Below are 15,257 nucleotides of genomic sequence, written 5' to 3'. Positions count from 1 at the left end.
TCTCGGCAACTCCCCTGAGCTCTCCCGAAGCAGCAGCAGAGTCAGTTTACAGGTTGCCAAGATGTCAAACAAGACATACAGGACATTTACCTTCAAAATGGCAAACACATTTTCAAATCAAAGCGACCCAAAGACAAGACTCTCACTGCCCCAAACGCCTTGATGTAAGAGCTCGGGGGCCCTTTGTTTATGCTACTTCGGCTGGCGTTCAGCCACGTGAATAAAAGAAAAATGCTGGACTGATTTTCTGTCTAAGGCTGCAGCATCATTAATTGTTTCAGAGCCGTTTCAGGTCTTGGCAGATGGCTGAGAAGGAACTGAATTTCTGACATTTTTAATTAAAATGTAACCCCTATTATTATGGGATTAATAGATCTATAAATATAGCTGCACAATTTTAATGTGCATTTTGTAAGAGGCAAATTCTGGACTCTTTGTAGATCTAACTAAGAAAGCTGAAAGCAGGTGAATTCATGTTGGTAGCTTTTGTAATTTTATTGCTACTCTTACAATAGCAATGCATTTTTTTCTGAACGCTGCTCCTACAGTAAAGAAAATACAGCGAGAATGCCATCTCCACTTTTTTTTCCCCAACAGATCCATATTCCTAGCAAAGTTTGCAAAGGAAAGTGTTCAAATCCATCAAACCAGAAAGCAAATATTAAGGCCCCCAGAAGCAGAGGTATGTATTCATACATGCAAATGCCACACTTGGGGTGACTGGGTCCTTGGGCTGCAAGAATACTTTTTAACAGAGGGAAACCTCTTTTCACTAAGGTTAATCTGAACCACCAAGACTTCTTTTCCCCTCCCTGGATTTTGGCCAAGACAGTTTTGGCCAGCAGTGAAGGAGGCATGTGCTCAGCTGCCTTGTCTGCAAACCTGCTCTATGCCCTGAGGCCAAAGAACCGCTCCCCACACCTGTTCCCACCATGGGCACACTGGAGTGGCTTCATTATACCACAACCCTAGCTGTGCTTCTGACCATGACACCAATTACATCTCTTCCCATCTGCTGCAAAGGACCCAACCAACCTTCCTTCAGGCCGTATTTTGATAGCCATAACTTGTTACAGAGAACACGGGGCCCTTCTGCCCCCTACCACGTGTGCCCAAATGCCATAATGGTCTGTAAAAGTGAGGGGCTTTGCACACCAGTTGTTCTGTTAAAACTGGGGAGAATAGTCAAGGCACTTTCTGCCTCATGGTCTAATTTTTGTGATTTAATAGCTTAGAATGAGTTTTCACATGACTCTAGCAAAGGGTGTGCATAGTTTTCCCCTTGACTAGCACAAGAACAGAAAAGCCACAGTCTGTCACATCTCTGTGAAGTCCAAATGTGTCACTCTGAGTGCCAAAAAGCTGGATGTCATTTACTTGACAAGCTTGGGACCCTCACTCATGTCTAGTGCTTTTGCTGCTTCACAGATATCCCACTACATTTTGGTGCAAGCACTGCTTTGTGCAGGGGGCCATATCCTCACCTTCACTCTCCTGCTGAGGGCTGAAAGGAGGGAGAAGACCTTATGGCACAGACACCCTGCCTGGAAAAGACACATGGAAGAAAATGAGCTAAATTACAGTTGGACCGAGCTGCCCCTCAGGTTCCTACATGTGGATGGGCCACAGAGAGTGACCCCACAGTGCGGTGCACCACATCGGCCCCACGGGGGAGACCACCAGTGCTGCAAATGGGCATAACCAGACATTCCTGCCCAAGGCAGTCCCTGCAGTTTGCTGTTTGTGCCCCTTCCCACACTGCCCTCTCCCAGCTATCTACACGCATACCAGCATGGGCAGTGGCTGTAACATGGATGGCTTCCTGCTCTGGGCCACCGCAGGGGTGGAAAGTGATCCAGGCTTGTTTCTGTATGGAGACATGGGTGTGAGGGACAGGAAGGCATAGCCAGGGAGAGGAAAAGGGCAAAGGTGCTTTTTTCCAGCGGATGAATGATGGGTGACCCTGCATGACCTTGCCATAATTAGGTTATCTCCACACTAGCAAGCAGCACAGACTATGAGGAGCTGGTCTGAAGAGGTAACTCATTGCTGCTAATCTGCACGCCAAGTGCGTAGATGACTAAGCAGGAAGGCTGAGGCAGAAGAGATTTGGGACTATTATTATTCTCCATTCTTTCCTACGCCTCCAAACTGCAAATTACCACTTGGATTCCCTTACTCACAGAAACAGAAGGCAATTGCAAGGTGTTTCAGAGAGTTTGGATCCTGTTTCTGCCAGATGCCCCAGAAACAGCCTCTCAGAATCTTGTTTTGGGACCTGTGGGGATGTCCACAAGGTTGTGGCTCTGTCCAGTGTTTCAAGAGGAAGAAGGACAGGGGTGCACTCTCAGCACATCTGATGGTTTAAAACTTCATTGGATGTTTCTGAACAGCAGCTACTCACTGGGTACACTACTTTCCAAAGTATGGCATGTTTGCGTATCCTCCAATGATCTGCAGGGAAATAATTACTCCAGAAATCTCTGTTATTCTCAGTTTGTGAATGTCATACCAACATTGCTACTCTGAAGGGTAACATACATTCAGGGTAACAGGTTAATTCAAAATTATTCATTTCTACAACAGAAAGTGATGCAACACAAGCTGCATTACTTCAAATTGTGGGATTACTTTTTTTAAAAAAACGTGTTGCATCTCCCTTATGAGGAGCAGCTGAGGGAGCTGGGTGTCTTTAGCTTGGAGAAGAGGAGACTGAGGGGGGACCTCATTCATGTTTATAAATTTGTAAAAGGTGAGTGTCAGGAGGAAGAAGCCGGGATCTTCTCTCTGATGTCAAATGATAAGACAAGGGGAAATGGGAGCAAGCTGGAGCATAGGAGGTTCAATCTGAACATGAGGAAAAACGTTTTTACTGTAAGGGTTACAGAGCACTGGGACAGGCTGCTCAGAGAGGTTGTGGAGTCTCCTTCTCTTGAGACATTCAAAACCCGCCTGGACGTGTTCCTGTGTGGCCTAGTCTAGGTGATCCTGCTCTGGCAGGGGGGTTGGACTGGATGATCTTTCAAGGTCCCTTCCAACTCCTAATATTCTGTGATTCTGTGATTATTATGAAACAAATTTGGCCTTATTCTCTGGCTCCTCACACCTACCCACTGGTCAATGCAAGGATGGGAACGACAGATGCTAAGTACTGTCACATTGGGATGACAGCACCATACAACAGCTTTGTGCTAGGGTCAGCCATTTTAAAGAGGTGAGGCAAGGGGGTGCCATCCACCGAGGGTGCCCAAAACCCACCTCCACCCCACCTTACCTGGGCTGGGGCACTGGAGGAGAGGTGGGTCAGTTCTCCGATCCTGGCAGCCGCCCGCGGGTCACTGGAGCTGATGAGGACCGGGGCGCTGATCTCCATGGAGTGCCGGTTGCTGGCAGCCTGGGAGGACTTGTGCGTCACGCTGAGGGCGGTGAAGGAGTGGCGCTTCTTGGCGTTCTTCTTGCCCTCCACCGGCCGCTGGGCTGCCCCGGTTGCCCCAGCCACCCCGGCACCAGCCAGCGTGGAGCATGGTGCCAGACCTGCTGCTGCTGCTGCCGCCACCCCCCATGTTGCACGTCGCAGCCGGAGGCGGCAGCCGAGCAGGTCTTGTCCATCTCGATGAGCTGCTTGGCGGATTCGTTGAGCTGTGTGCAGAGGAAATTAAAAAGTTAAAAAAAGATTTTAAAAAGAAAAGAAAAGAGGACATCAGTGACCCAGATGGCACCTGCTGGACCTGACAGGGCTTTTGTCCCTGAAGCACCATGCTCCTTTCCTCATGGCCTACCCTAGCCCTGGAAGAGGGATGCTGCTGAGCGCCAAATCGTGGCAGCTGCCCCTCGGGGAGGAAGGGAGTTTGCCACCTGCAGGGCTCACCGTGGGGTGACTCTGCCCTGGCAAATGGGGTGCTCAGGACAGGTCCCAAACCCAGCCTGGCTTCATAATCCATCTGTCACCTCTTAGTTGGCAAGGCAGGTCCCCAGGAGGCACACTAGCACACTTTGTTTCCCAAAACCTGCCCCAAACCTTCCACAATACAACACAGTGTTATTGTTCATCTCCAGGGAGATGCCCAATTTATTTAATTTTCTGAAGCTGGATGAGTTATTTCCATCCACTTCTTAATGCCAGGAAAATCAAGAGAGAATAAGCATCCAGGAGAGTTAGGCTGGAACCAGGCACAGCAAAGTGGTGAACACCAAGCTATGACATTTAATAACCCATGTTCCCCAAAATAGCTTGTCCTAGGCTGCAGAAGCAGAGTTGGGGGAAGGAGGCAGGAGCCTCTTCATCAGTGTCTCGCTATTCCCAGGTTTGTTGTAGGCCCATGCTTGAAGTCTGCCACACAGGGTTTCAAAGCAGGGGTACAGTTTCCAAATCCTTGCAATTTCATCTCTCTGCCTTTCCCCTGACACAGGTTATCCAAATGCAGACACAAACTGAAGACATTTTTTCCAGGTCTATCACTTCAGCTGGGGAGGAGCATGACGGCCACTGAAAGACTTGCTCGGGATCCAGCTTGAATCTGCTGAAGGGTTTAAAACTTGGCCTACAGCCCACAGAGACAGCAGAGCACCTGGATGTTCAGGACAGTTTTCAGCCTACCATTCCTTATTTAATCCACACTCACAGGCCAAAGGACTGCTGGGTGGGACAACTCTGTCACTGAAGTCTCTTACCTCCCAGCCACCATCACTCATACAGGAAAGCTACGCCTTACACAGCTGGAGAGTTTTTAGGCTCATAGGGGTGCCACAGTCACTGATGATACATGAAGTGTGCTCTGAAGTCAGCAGGGTTTTCTGCACAGCACTCACTGCCAATAGATCTTCCCTCGAGGGGTGCTAACAGCTGAGGGAAAACGCCACAATTTGCCAGCAGACCTTTATATTAAACTAGGATGCACTGCAATATGTTTGCATTTAATGAATAAAAACAACATATGAAAAAGGGAGCCATGGCTAACGCATACGTGCTTTTGCATACGCTGCTATTCTGAGATCCATATAAACCAGAGGTGCATGTCATACTATTCTGGCCCAAAACCAGGCTATTTTTGTTTCTATAACTACAGTATGAATTACAGCAGCATCCAAGAAGCTCAGCTGAGGACAAGGTCTTCTCAGGCTCTAAATAAAAATAAAGAATCGTTGCTGCTCCAAGCCAAGCCAATTCAGAAACTGATTACAAGTGAAAATAAAAGGGAAAAAGAGAGGTATGGGAAAGATAACTATAGAAGTGTGCAGTTAAACAAATGTGTAATTGAGTAGCTTTTATGATTCCAAACCAGTGTCACCATGCTGTAAATATAAATAAGAAATAGATATTGCCAGCCTGATTCCAGTCCTCCTAAGTTTGAAAGCACTTCTGGCTCCACAAGGACTCTAACAGGCACTAAACCCACTAACACCTGGAAAGTAAACATCAACTTGCAGGATCCTTCATTCAGTGACAGCTTCTACCAAGTCAACCAAGAGCCTCCAATTAATGATGCTCCACGATCATCAGAGCTGCTGGGAGTCCTGCAAGCATTCAATTAGCAGGTCATTTTCCCAGCTGCACTCTCCAACTTGAGACCATGCTTACAGCCAGCATAGTGCACTGCACCTGCCAATTTTTGCCAATAACAGCTGATCCCATTTCAGATTCTTCAAGAATGTCCATTATTTCCCACTTCATCATGCTCTAAATTGGTACAACCTAATATTTGCCAGCAGGCTCCAAGTTGCAAGGAAACCAGATGGTTCCCCTCCCTTAAGTAGGTGTTACAGCTCTGCTTACCCCATTGATGGAGATAGTCTAGCTGAATTATTTGAAATATTAAGGAGAAAAGGAGAAAGGCATCAAATATGCATGATTCTTTCCTACACCAAAGGGTGAGGAAATAGTTTGCTAGTCAACCACAAGCAGAAAAAGAATACATTTTAACTGTTCTATGTCGGATAGAGTTAAAAAAAGAACTTACAACTTCCTGATTTTACAGCAATACTCCATAGAGACAATGAAGTGCTCAGCTCTTAATATCAAAACTCTGATTCCTCTTGTAAGAATTAGATTATAAATCCCACTGGCTAGAATCCAATTTAACACCAAAGCTGTTCTTTCTAAACCAACAGAATCCATTACTTTTTTTGTTCAAAGCAAAACCTAGTTAAAAAGGTCAATAGGGGAGCTAGCATCTAAACATGGAGTGATAAAAAATAGCCCTGTATTGATATAAACAAAGTCATTCTCAATATCAGTAGAAAATTAAAAGCAAAAAGAAAACCCCTCCCCCAAACAGTCAAGCTAATGAACTTTTTGGGAATGTCAGAGTCTTCCTGAAATACTGGGAAAAAATTATTTTAGTCTGCCAAGATAAAAAATGCTTCATAGCTTTACCACTTTATTTTTTTAGAGAACTGTTTTTAAACAGCTTTGCCATGGATGCTGGAAAGTACTTCCCAAATAGGCTATGAATACGAGAGAAATGATTCTGCTCACTACTTTGTAAAAGCAAATGGTGCTGCCTTTTCACAAAGAAATTTTAGAAACCTCTTTTTAAAACTAAACATGATTGCAAATTTCTTATTTTAAACTCTGAGAATGTAAACAAGCATTGCTTTCTGGTGTCTGTCATCCGATCTTCAGGCAGATCTGCTTCCAGAGGAGAAGCTTAGTGGAAAGTTCTGACCCACAGTCAGTCTTAGGAATTTGACATTAGTGGAAGGCTGTAGCTCTTATGACAACCCCTAATACCACAACTCAGCTTTCTCGCCCATCTTTGATCCCTCTTCTAGAAAGAACCTCTGTTTGAAATTCTGGTCCTGCCAATCCCAAATCGTAAAATGCCCTTGAGATTGCAGCGGGACTGATTTTACTCCAAATACATTCTATAACAACAGGATGCCTTAGAAAACTTGATATACTATTTAGAGTGATAAAGCTTGCATTCGAATGACAAACCAGCCAAACATTCCCAGCAGCTCCGCAATCCTGGGTCTGGGAATTCAAAACCTCATGAGGGCAAGCTTTATAACAGCGGAGGGATGCCACCATGCACGAGGTGAGATGAAACAATGTAGTGAAGTGTTCACAGGTTCTCAGTGGCTACTGACAGTGGGTGCTGTGCGCTGCGATAAGGATGCACCAGTCTCAGTCCATAGAGGTACTGTGCCTGTTTCTTAGGAAGGCACTCCCCAGCTGCGAGGGATCATAGAATCACAGCATGTTTTCGGTTGGAAGAGAACTTAAATACCATCTGGTCCAACCCCCCTGCCATGGGCAGGGACACCTCCCACCAGACCAGGTTGTCCAAAGCCCTGTCCAACCTGGCCTTGAACACTTCCAGGGAGGGGGCATCCACAACTCCAGTGCGTTGGGTTTTGAGAGTGAAGGAAGGTGCGTGTGGAATACCTCTGTGCACAGAGCCTTGCTCACCTCCAAACAACCTTTTCCCGCAAAGGGAGCAGTAATCAAGCTCTGTTCATTACAAATTTGCTGACCTTGTTAAGGGAGCCACACTGCTCTGCCTGTCACAAGGCAAGCTGTCATGACTCTGGCCTCCAGCCAGACAGCCCATGCAATATGAACTATGGGAGAGGTTTTTTTTCTTCTTCTGGCTTTTAGATATGACTATTTTAGATATTTGACTTGAGACTTTACCATATGGGCAGCAAAGGTACAACCATTAAGCTACCTCACCCAGGACTTCTCTGCTGCCAAAATTATTCTTTTATTAGTCTCTAGATAAACCTCATTTTTCTGCAGAATGCATTATGGTGACTTTCTCTCTCCCTCTGTCTCTGCTGCACACGCATGCACACACTCACACATATACACACACCCCAGTTCACCTCAGTTCCTGATACATATGGGTTTAAAGGGACTACCTGTAAATAGTTTCAACATATTTCTCTGTTAAGGATGAGGGGATGGAGGAGAGAAACTGCACTGAGTATACCCACATGGGACTAAATATGCCCTTTATATCCCAATATGATTTAGTGAATTATAGTTCCAACAGACAGCGTTATGCACCTACTTACATACCCTAGCTGGGATGAAGAGTGCAGGAAAAAGCTACATCGTGTCCAGTGTTGATCATAATTCTAGTTTTAGTCTAAGTAACAAATTACTATTGTGGAATTTATTGTTATTATTATGGAACAAGATAGAAGCATGAGAAATTTAGGTCAGATTTAAATAATTAAACTTGTCCCTTGACAAATATGCCAATGTGCTTACCAATCCGTGGTAGTGGCAAAATTGCTCCAGCTGAATTTAGACCTGCAAGGGACACAGTGGTCACCACAGCAGCTCCTGGGCTGTTGCAGTTCACTGATGGGGCTGTCTGCTGTAAGACAGAGGACAATAAGTCTTGTTCTGCTACTGAATACTCCTAGCTTTCTAGTCCTTTCTAGTCCTTTAGGTCTGGGTAATGGATTAATTTCCGGCTGATATCTGACCGACCAAAGAGAGGATCTCATTCTGTTTCTGGTTTAGCAACATACTTCAGCACATACTTGATATTAAGCACAGACTGAAGTGTCGCTAATGGAACTAAAATGCCATTTTTTTCTGAATGAGGAAGGATTGCTTAAATTCTCAGTGTTACACATGTGCCTAAGTATTTTGTTAATCTGAAGCTAGTTTGAACCAGAAAGTCCAGTTTATTAAAGCTTTCATGAAAATAATGCTTCATTTGCTATGTAAGCTTTTTTTGGTCTTTATGGAAAGTATTAGCTGAAGCATGGTGCTGTTCAAATACTGGTAAAAGATCAGAAATATGCTACTTCAGGCCCCATTTAGAAGCGAAAAGTTACAAACCCCCACAAATCAACATGTACTTATTGAAAAAGAACAAACTGGTAAGAAAAAAATATCATTTTCAAGGTTTTGGAAAGGAACCACTGAGCAGAGCAGAAAGGAAAATTAAAATTATTAATAAGACTTCTTCCCAAAGTCCCCCTGAAAGACTGAATATATTTTCACCTGGGGACTGCTAATTATTATACTTTACAGTTCATAAATATTGAGAAGATCATGTACATCTCTATTTTATGCCTTGCAGAAACTTTGGCAACTTGGAGCTCCATAGCTGATTTTGTGATTAAAATAAACAGTCTGAATTTATTACTGCGTTTTCACTCCAGAGCAGTTACTTTCAGGAAATATTAAGTTCTTATGCCCTCATTAAATTAGTTTTGCTACTATTGTAATTTATGTTCTGAAGCACAGTGAGGTTATTAAGTAAGTAAGGTCATAACTATACAAGAGTCTCCTGTCTTTTCTGGGTCCCTGAGAGGGCGGCATCTGTGAAAGCACTTTCATCCCCAAAAAGCAGTGTTTCAGAAAGCTAAAAGTAGCTTTTCCTTACTGTTATCCCTACTGGCAAATGCAGCCTACAACCTTTCTTCTACTGTAGCCAAGTAGCAAAAGCACTCACACGGGCATTAGGAGAAAGTATATAATACTTTACCTAATACTTGACATGTTCATTGGGTAAGTGAGTACAGTGGATGCACAGCAGTTCCAAACGCTTACTAATGGGATATTAGCAGACAAAGTTGTGCCAAAGGCTATTCAACCGAGTCATATTGAATGCATCTATAATTTTAATCTTTTACATGTTTTGTAAATTCAGTTTTAAAAATGTTTAGAGAAAGCTTCCCAAGCTCTCCATAGACAGTTTAAATTCATTGGACAGAAGCTACAAAACCCTATCTCAATTATTCATTTAGGCACCATCTTCTAATGAAGAATCATTAGTAATGCACAGTTTAAGAGAAAATATAGCTAAAACAAAGCACTGTTTAATGTTTTTGTGTTAATCTCTAACAATCCACTCTTGCATTTTCTAATTTATTGCCAGGGAGGGACAAGGAAATGTGGAACAGATTTTCCACAAGTGGTTTATCCATCACGGAGCATAGATTTCTGAAACCCCACACTGTGACTGAGAGCAGAGTTACTCCATGCACTCAGAAAATACAAGAAGCGCAGTGTATGCACTTGCCTGAACACAGTCACACAGGGCGATAGCTGCAGAAATACTTTCCTAGGACACACCTCAAACTTCAAGTGCCCTGTGTCTCTGGCCCTAGGCTGAAGCATACATCTCATTCTCTTCTCCAAAAGCCTACTGAATATGTTAGCGTGTTTTCAAGGAAATAAGTGCCTACAATCATAAAGCAGATGGCCTTCCTAATACGGGTCATACATGTACACAATTATGTACAGTCTGGAAAAAGCAAGCCAACCCTTTTTGTCTACAGCATGGTTCCTGGAAAGGCAGCCGTACTTAGCAATCTATTTCCCTGTCTTACAAGATCTCTCTCATTTAGCAGCAATGTCACTTCTAACACACTGAGATGCCGAAGGAATGTAGCATATTAGAACAGCATGTGCTTGGATGAGTGTGTCATCATGATCTTGCAGAACAAAAATAAATGATGCATGCAGCAGAAGTAAACACTAAGCCTTGGGTGGTGAGCTGGGAATTTTTTCTTTCCCTTTTTTTCCAAACAGTTTTAAGATGGAAAATGGTTCACAGTGGTGGAGAACAAACACATGGCTTGGTGAATCCCAGAAAGACGTACAGTCTGCTACAGAGTCTGCTCAGGAGCAAAGCGCAGCTAGTAACCTTATGGAAACTAATGTCCAAATTGCTGAGAAGAAAGAAAATAAAACTAAATGCAATGGCATTAAAAATAGATGAATTCACCAAAAAGAAGTATGCTTTCCACTGCCTGAAAGAATTCTAGCTATCTAGCCTTCAGCTCCAAGTATGAGGACTATCGTACTCTGATCTGTCATCTTTGAATCCCAGATCTGTTGTGCATCTTCAATGTGCCTGAGGATTTCCTTCTTTTTTCTTCCTACCTGTCCTCTATGGACACAGTTTTTCGTAATGAGATGCTCATGACTGCACCAAAGCTCCTCTGAAAGCAAGAAATGTAACCAAACACAGCTTTACTCAACATCAGAAAGAGTGGGAGAATCTAGCCTATTTTAACTTATAAATTATTCAGAAAGCTAAATAAAAAGTGCAGTCATGAATTCATGGGCTTGATCCTAATTCCTTTGAAGTCAGTGGCAAAACTCCAGCTGCCTTCAACGGTGGAAGGACTGGTGCCCATCTGGCACCCATTTCAGCACCAGAGGAGTCCCTGTTGGAGCTTGTGAGGAGTTTACTGACAAACTATTTTTTCATCAAAAACTGAAACTCATCAGAACATAAGCACTTCCAAGGAACATGCTGGTTTTGACAAGATGTCCATCAGGAAACTGTTTCTTAGATGATGCTTCTCTACTACAACATAGAAATTACCAAGACTACAGTGGTTTGGGAGTTCACCCAGGTACCTGGGCTCCTGGCTCAAAGTCCTTGTGCGGAGAAACAGCCACAGAAGACCTGAAACAACACTGCCACTTTCCTAGTAGAAGCCACCAGCTTTTGGCTATGCTGAGTCTCCCTCACTCTTCTTCTTGTTAAATGGAAAACCTCTGTGACACAAGGCTCCTGGTGCTATTGTTTACTTGGATGATCAACAATACCCATAAAATTTTGAATTAACTGAAAACTGACAAGTCAAATTCCACTAAGGCAGAGGATCTCTTCAAAGTCAATGAACACACCAGGCCTGAGAGTCTCAAAGCAAATGGCTTCCAAATTACAGTACGTGAGCCCAAGTAATTATAAATGGGCTTGTGAACCAGGCAATATCATGCTCATGTTGTTGTGTGGACCCCCGTTGTCTTGGTAGTTGCATGGCGCACACATGCTGCCAGACACAACATCATGCTCTTTTGCTCAGTCTCTGAGATTTGTTCCTGGAAATATTGAAAATACTGTTTTTGTAATTTCAGGTTTCTGTGAAGAAAGCAACAATACCATGTCCTTTTTTAAGGAAAACACTTGCTTCTAACTGAAGGTGATAAAGGATAGTGATGAAAGAAACAAAAAATATGTGTTTGTTGAAGCCCTGTCTGAATTTTATAACAAAAATACTCTGGTGGATGATGAGAAAAAGGCCTACATGCACCTCACATCACAAATGTTATCTGCAGAAAGCATGAAGTTGGGTAAATTTGTGAAGCTCTTGGAAGCTCTTGCAATCACAGCACAAGGAGCACATGGGCAAGCCAAAGTAATTTTTCAACTACTACAAGGCTTTGCCTATACTGAACAAGCAAGGAGTCTATTGCTGTGATTTACAACTTTGTGTAGAATAAGAAATCTTGTGCAATTGGGGAAAATTAAGTTTTATGTGCTGCAACTGAAGATTACCTGTGGGGAATCACACACAAATAAATGTACTGCTGTCTCTACCTCTGATAAAGCAGTGAAATGAAGAATGAAAGCAAATGCCAAGAAAATGTTTTGGTTCAATTGCTTGTAAAAGGAACCAAGGTATACACACTTCAGGCAGACATTAGTTCTAAAGGACTGTGATAAACATTCTTTGCCCTGTGTGTACTATATATAGGAAAGAGACATTTTTGACTACATATTCTTCTGCCTCCTGCTTCCCAGATACAAGACAGAGAAAGATTTCTGGATGTGGTACAGGGCATTTGCAATAGGACAATGTCCCACGGGGCTACGTAGTTAGATATTGTGTGCATGGAGCTCCAACAGCTGGCTGCAAAGCAGGGTTGCGGTAGAGAGTTGCAGCACCAGCTCGGGGTCACACTGCATGTTTCACTGCAAACCTCAAAGGATGTCAGCCACCCGTCACGAAAGCTGCTGCATCATTGGAGAGCAGTGTCCAGGCTTTGGGATCACTATTTGCCGGCAAGAGTCAAAATATGGGTGAGGACATGATATGCTGCTATTTCACCCAAGTGCCTGATGAGGGCACAGTTTTGAGATGTTACTTTGAGACTGGAGATGAAGTATGCGTGTTTGTGATGGGCAGCATCGAACCAGGATACATGGATTGTCTGTGTGACAGGGAGACCAGCCTTCTTACATATGCATATGGATGAAATAAAAGGAGTTGTTCTGAGAGAGACACAACTTGACAGCCTGAGTTAGTGTCTCATAGTTGCTCTATCCTGTGGCTATTATGTGGCTCTGCTTCAAATTACTGGCACATTTAAAGTGCCTCCTGCCCACACAGATGTGCTGATGCCTGGCACAACAGCACAGCTCCCTTTTCCCTCAGTGGGAGCACAGCTTTGCATCCTTCTTCACTCTATGCAGTGATCAATTACTTTTAAACTATTCTTACATGAGGCTGTCTTACCTTGGAGACCTTTATTCTTTTATCATGTTTGGTAAAAGGTGGATAACAGATAGGAAGCAGTGGCTGTTGCACATGGCATAATCATGCTCATCTCAGTTGTACAGGAACCCTGAGCAGTAACTGAAGGCTCTAAAAGCCAGTCTGCAAGACGCGAAAATATGTTTTCTGTGCTATATGATGATGTAATTGGGTTCACAACTCTCCCCCCTCATCTTGTGGAAGAAAAATCTGACAAGGCTGAACTGTGACGAATTCCCTCAACTCCCCACATTCTTGACTGAAAATGGCAGCATTCAGCCCTGCACTCACAGCATGACAGACGGCCCCTCGCCTTGAGGAACCGTTTGCAGCCTTCTTTGGAGGATCCGAGATGCTAAAATATGATTTGGTACAAGGCAGAGGTCAGAGTCAGATGTCTCTCCGCTGACTTCCCAACAGCTCCAGTCAAGGGGTTCACTGAACTTTGTGGCTATCAAACTAGAAAATGCTATTTGTTCAACTTCCTGAGTTTGAATTCTGGTTTAGGGTAAAGGACACGTGCTGTTGAGTCATGCAGCGAAGCAGCTTAGTACCCTTCCCTCTTGTACGCTCATCTACAGCTGGATTCATGCTCCAGTTTCTGTCGAAGCCTGCTCAGCTGTGGGTGTCACTGCTAGATAAGAGGTGTGCCATTTCTCCAGTGCCAATGAGTTTTGAGCAGATCTTTGAGGATGCTCAGGCACATGTGTCACATTACTGCAATGAAGTATGATGATTGCTGGCATTAGTCACTTTTATGACATCCATATGCAAATACTGTTTACGTTGGGTATGCTACAACTGGAAGGAATGTGGAAAACCACTGCTCTAGGCCATGTTGTTTGAGTTCTGAGATGGCAAAATTAATGGGCTGGCAAAAAATCTGCACAGTAGGAAATCTTTCTGAAAGTGCAGAACACTGGGTTTTTTTCTCTGTTTGTGGAATTACTCAAGCTCAAATATTTTCCTAACACATTCCTTTCTGAAAATGGACTGCTTTGGGTTGCACCTAAATTCTGCAGGCAGAGAGACAAGTTGTCCTGAGGAAACGGAATTTTTGCAAACAACACACCATGTGATGCAGGCACACAGAGATTTGTCAATAACAATTTTTTGCCATTAAATGATGAAAAACTCCCACCATGGATCAGAATTCCATTGTGAGAAGTATTATGTAAACATAGAGAAACAAGATGTTTCTTGGCCCAAAGAAAATATAATTTAAGATGAGGACAAGATACAATATAGATATAGACAAAATATACAATAAGATAGTCTTAGCAGCAAGATGGACAGAGGATTTTGCACACCATAAATATTCTGTAGGTGTCACAGCCAAGAATAATTTTAGAGAGGAATCTGGAGGAGCAATGCTGTTGCAGATGTCCAGATGTTTTTGAAGCATTCATCACAACAGTGAAGAACAAAGCGCTATGGAAGAAAAAGAGAATTTGAAAAAACCAACAGGATCGGCATTGCTGGCTGATCAAAGACAGGGGCTGATCTTTCAGTAGTAAATAAAAGACAATAGGTAAAGAGAGAAAGGAATAACCAAAGGTTTGCAAGTAAGGGCAAGTTGAATGGGCTTTACAGGACAGAAAAGGGCTTCAAAGAGAAAGAAAGAAATGGCAGATGATGAGCACTCTGCATGGTCATGAATGAGGCAGGTCTGCATTTGCTAAGGATGCAAAGAGGATGTAACCATAATCAGGATAGGAGATGAGAGTTTGATCTTTGTGAATGCTCAGCAATCAGGTTTGCCAAAGACAGGGTAGGACTAGCAGCCACATGAATGAATGGAGACAGGAGCAAGGATGTGATTCCCATTGACAATGTCTCTAATACTTGCCATGAAAGCACATTTATCCCTCTTTAACCAGTGACCAAATGGGCACAGTAACACACTTAACTCTGATTGTGTACTGCACTGAAACAAGGTTTCCAGAAAAATTCTGTTATGGAAAATTCTATTATGGAAACGTCTCTCATGAAATATCCTGTCAATTTGATTCAAT

General features: G+C 43.4%; 1 protein-coding gene across 1 annotated transcript in view; it reads right to left on the bottom strand.

Moving 5' to 3' along the window:
- LOC104543690 (SH3 domain-containing RING finger protein 3-like) overlaps positions 1 to 15,257 on the bottom strand; it is a gene marked incomplete at both ends in the record, with an annotated part of 50,469 nt that overhangs the window by 17,885 nt on the left and 17,327 nt on the right. Inside the window, 2 exon segments of the mRNA XM_010188355.1 lie at positions 3,275 to 3,568; positions 3,571 to 3,639. Of these exon segments, the coding sequence (XP_010186657.1) occupies positions 3,275 to 3,568; positions 3,571 to 3,639 (363 nt within the window).

The sequence above is a fragment of the Mesitornis unicolor genome, unplaced genomic scaffold, assembly GCF_000695765.1.
Source record: "Mesitornis unicolor isolate BGI_N332 unplaced genomic scaffold, ASM69576v1 scaffold19137, whole genome shotgun sequence".
Classification (NCBI taxonomy): Eukaryota; Metazoa; Chordata; class Aves; order Mesitornithiformes; family Mesitornithidae; genus Mesitornis; species Mesitornis unicolor.
This window is presented reverse-complemented; position numbering and strand designations above follow the sequence as displayed.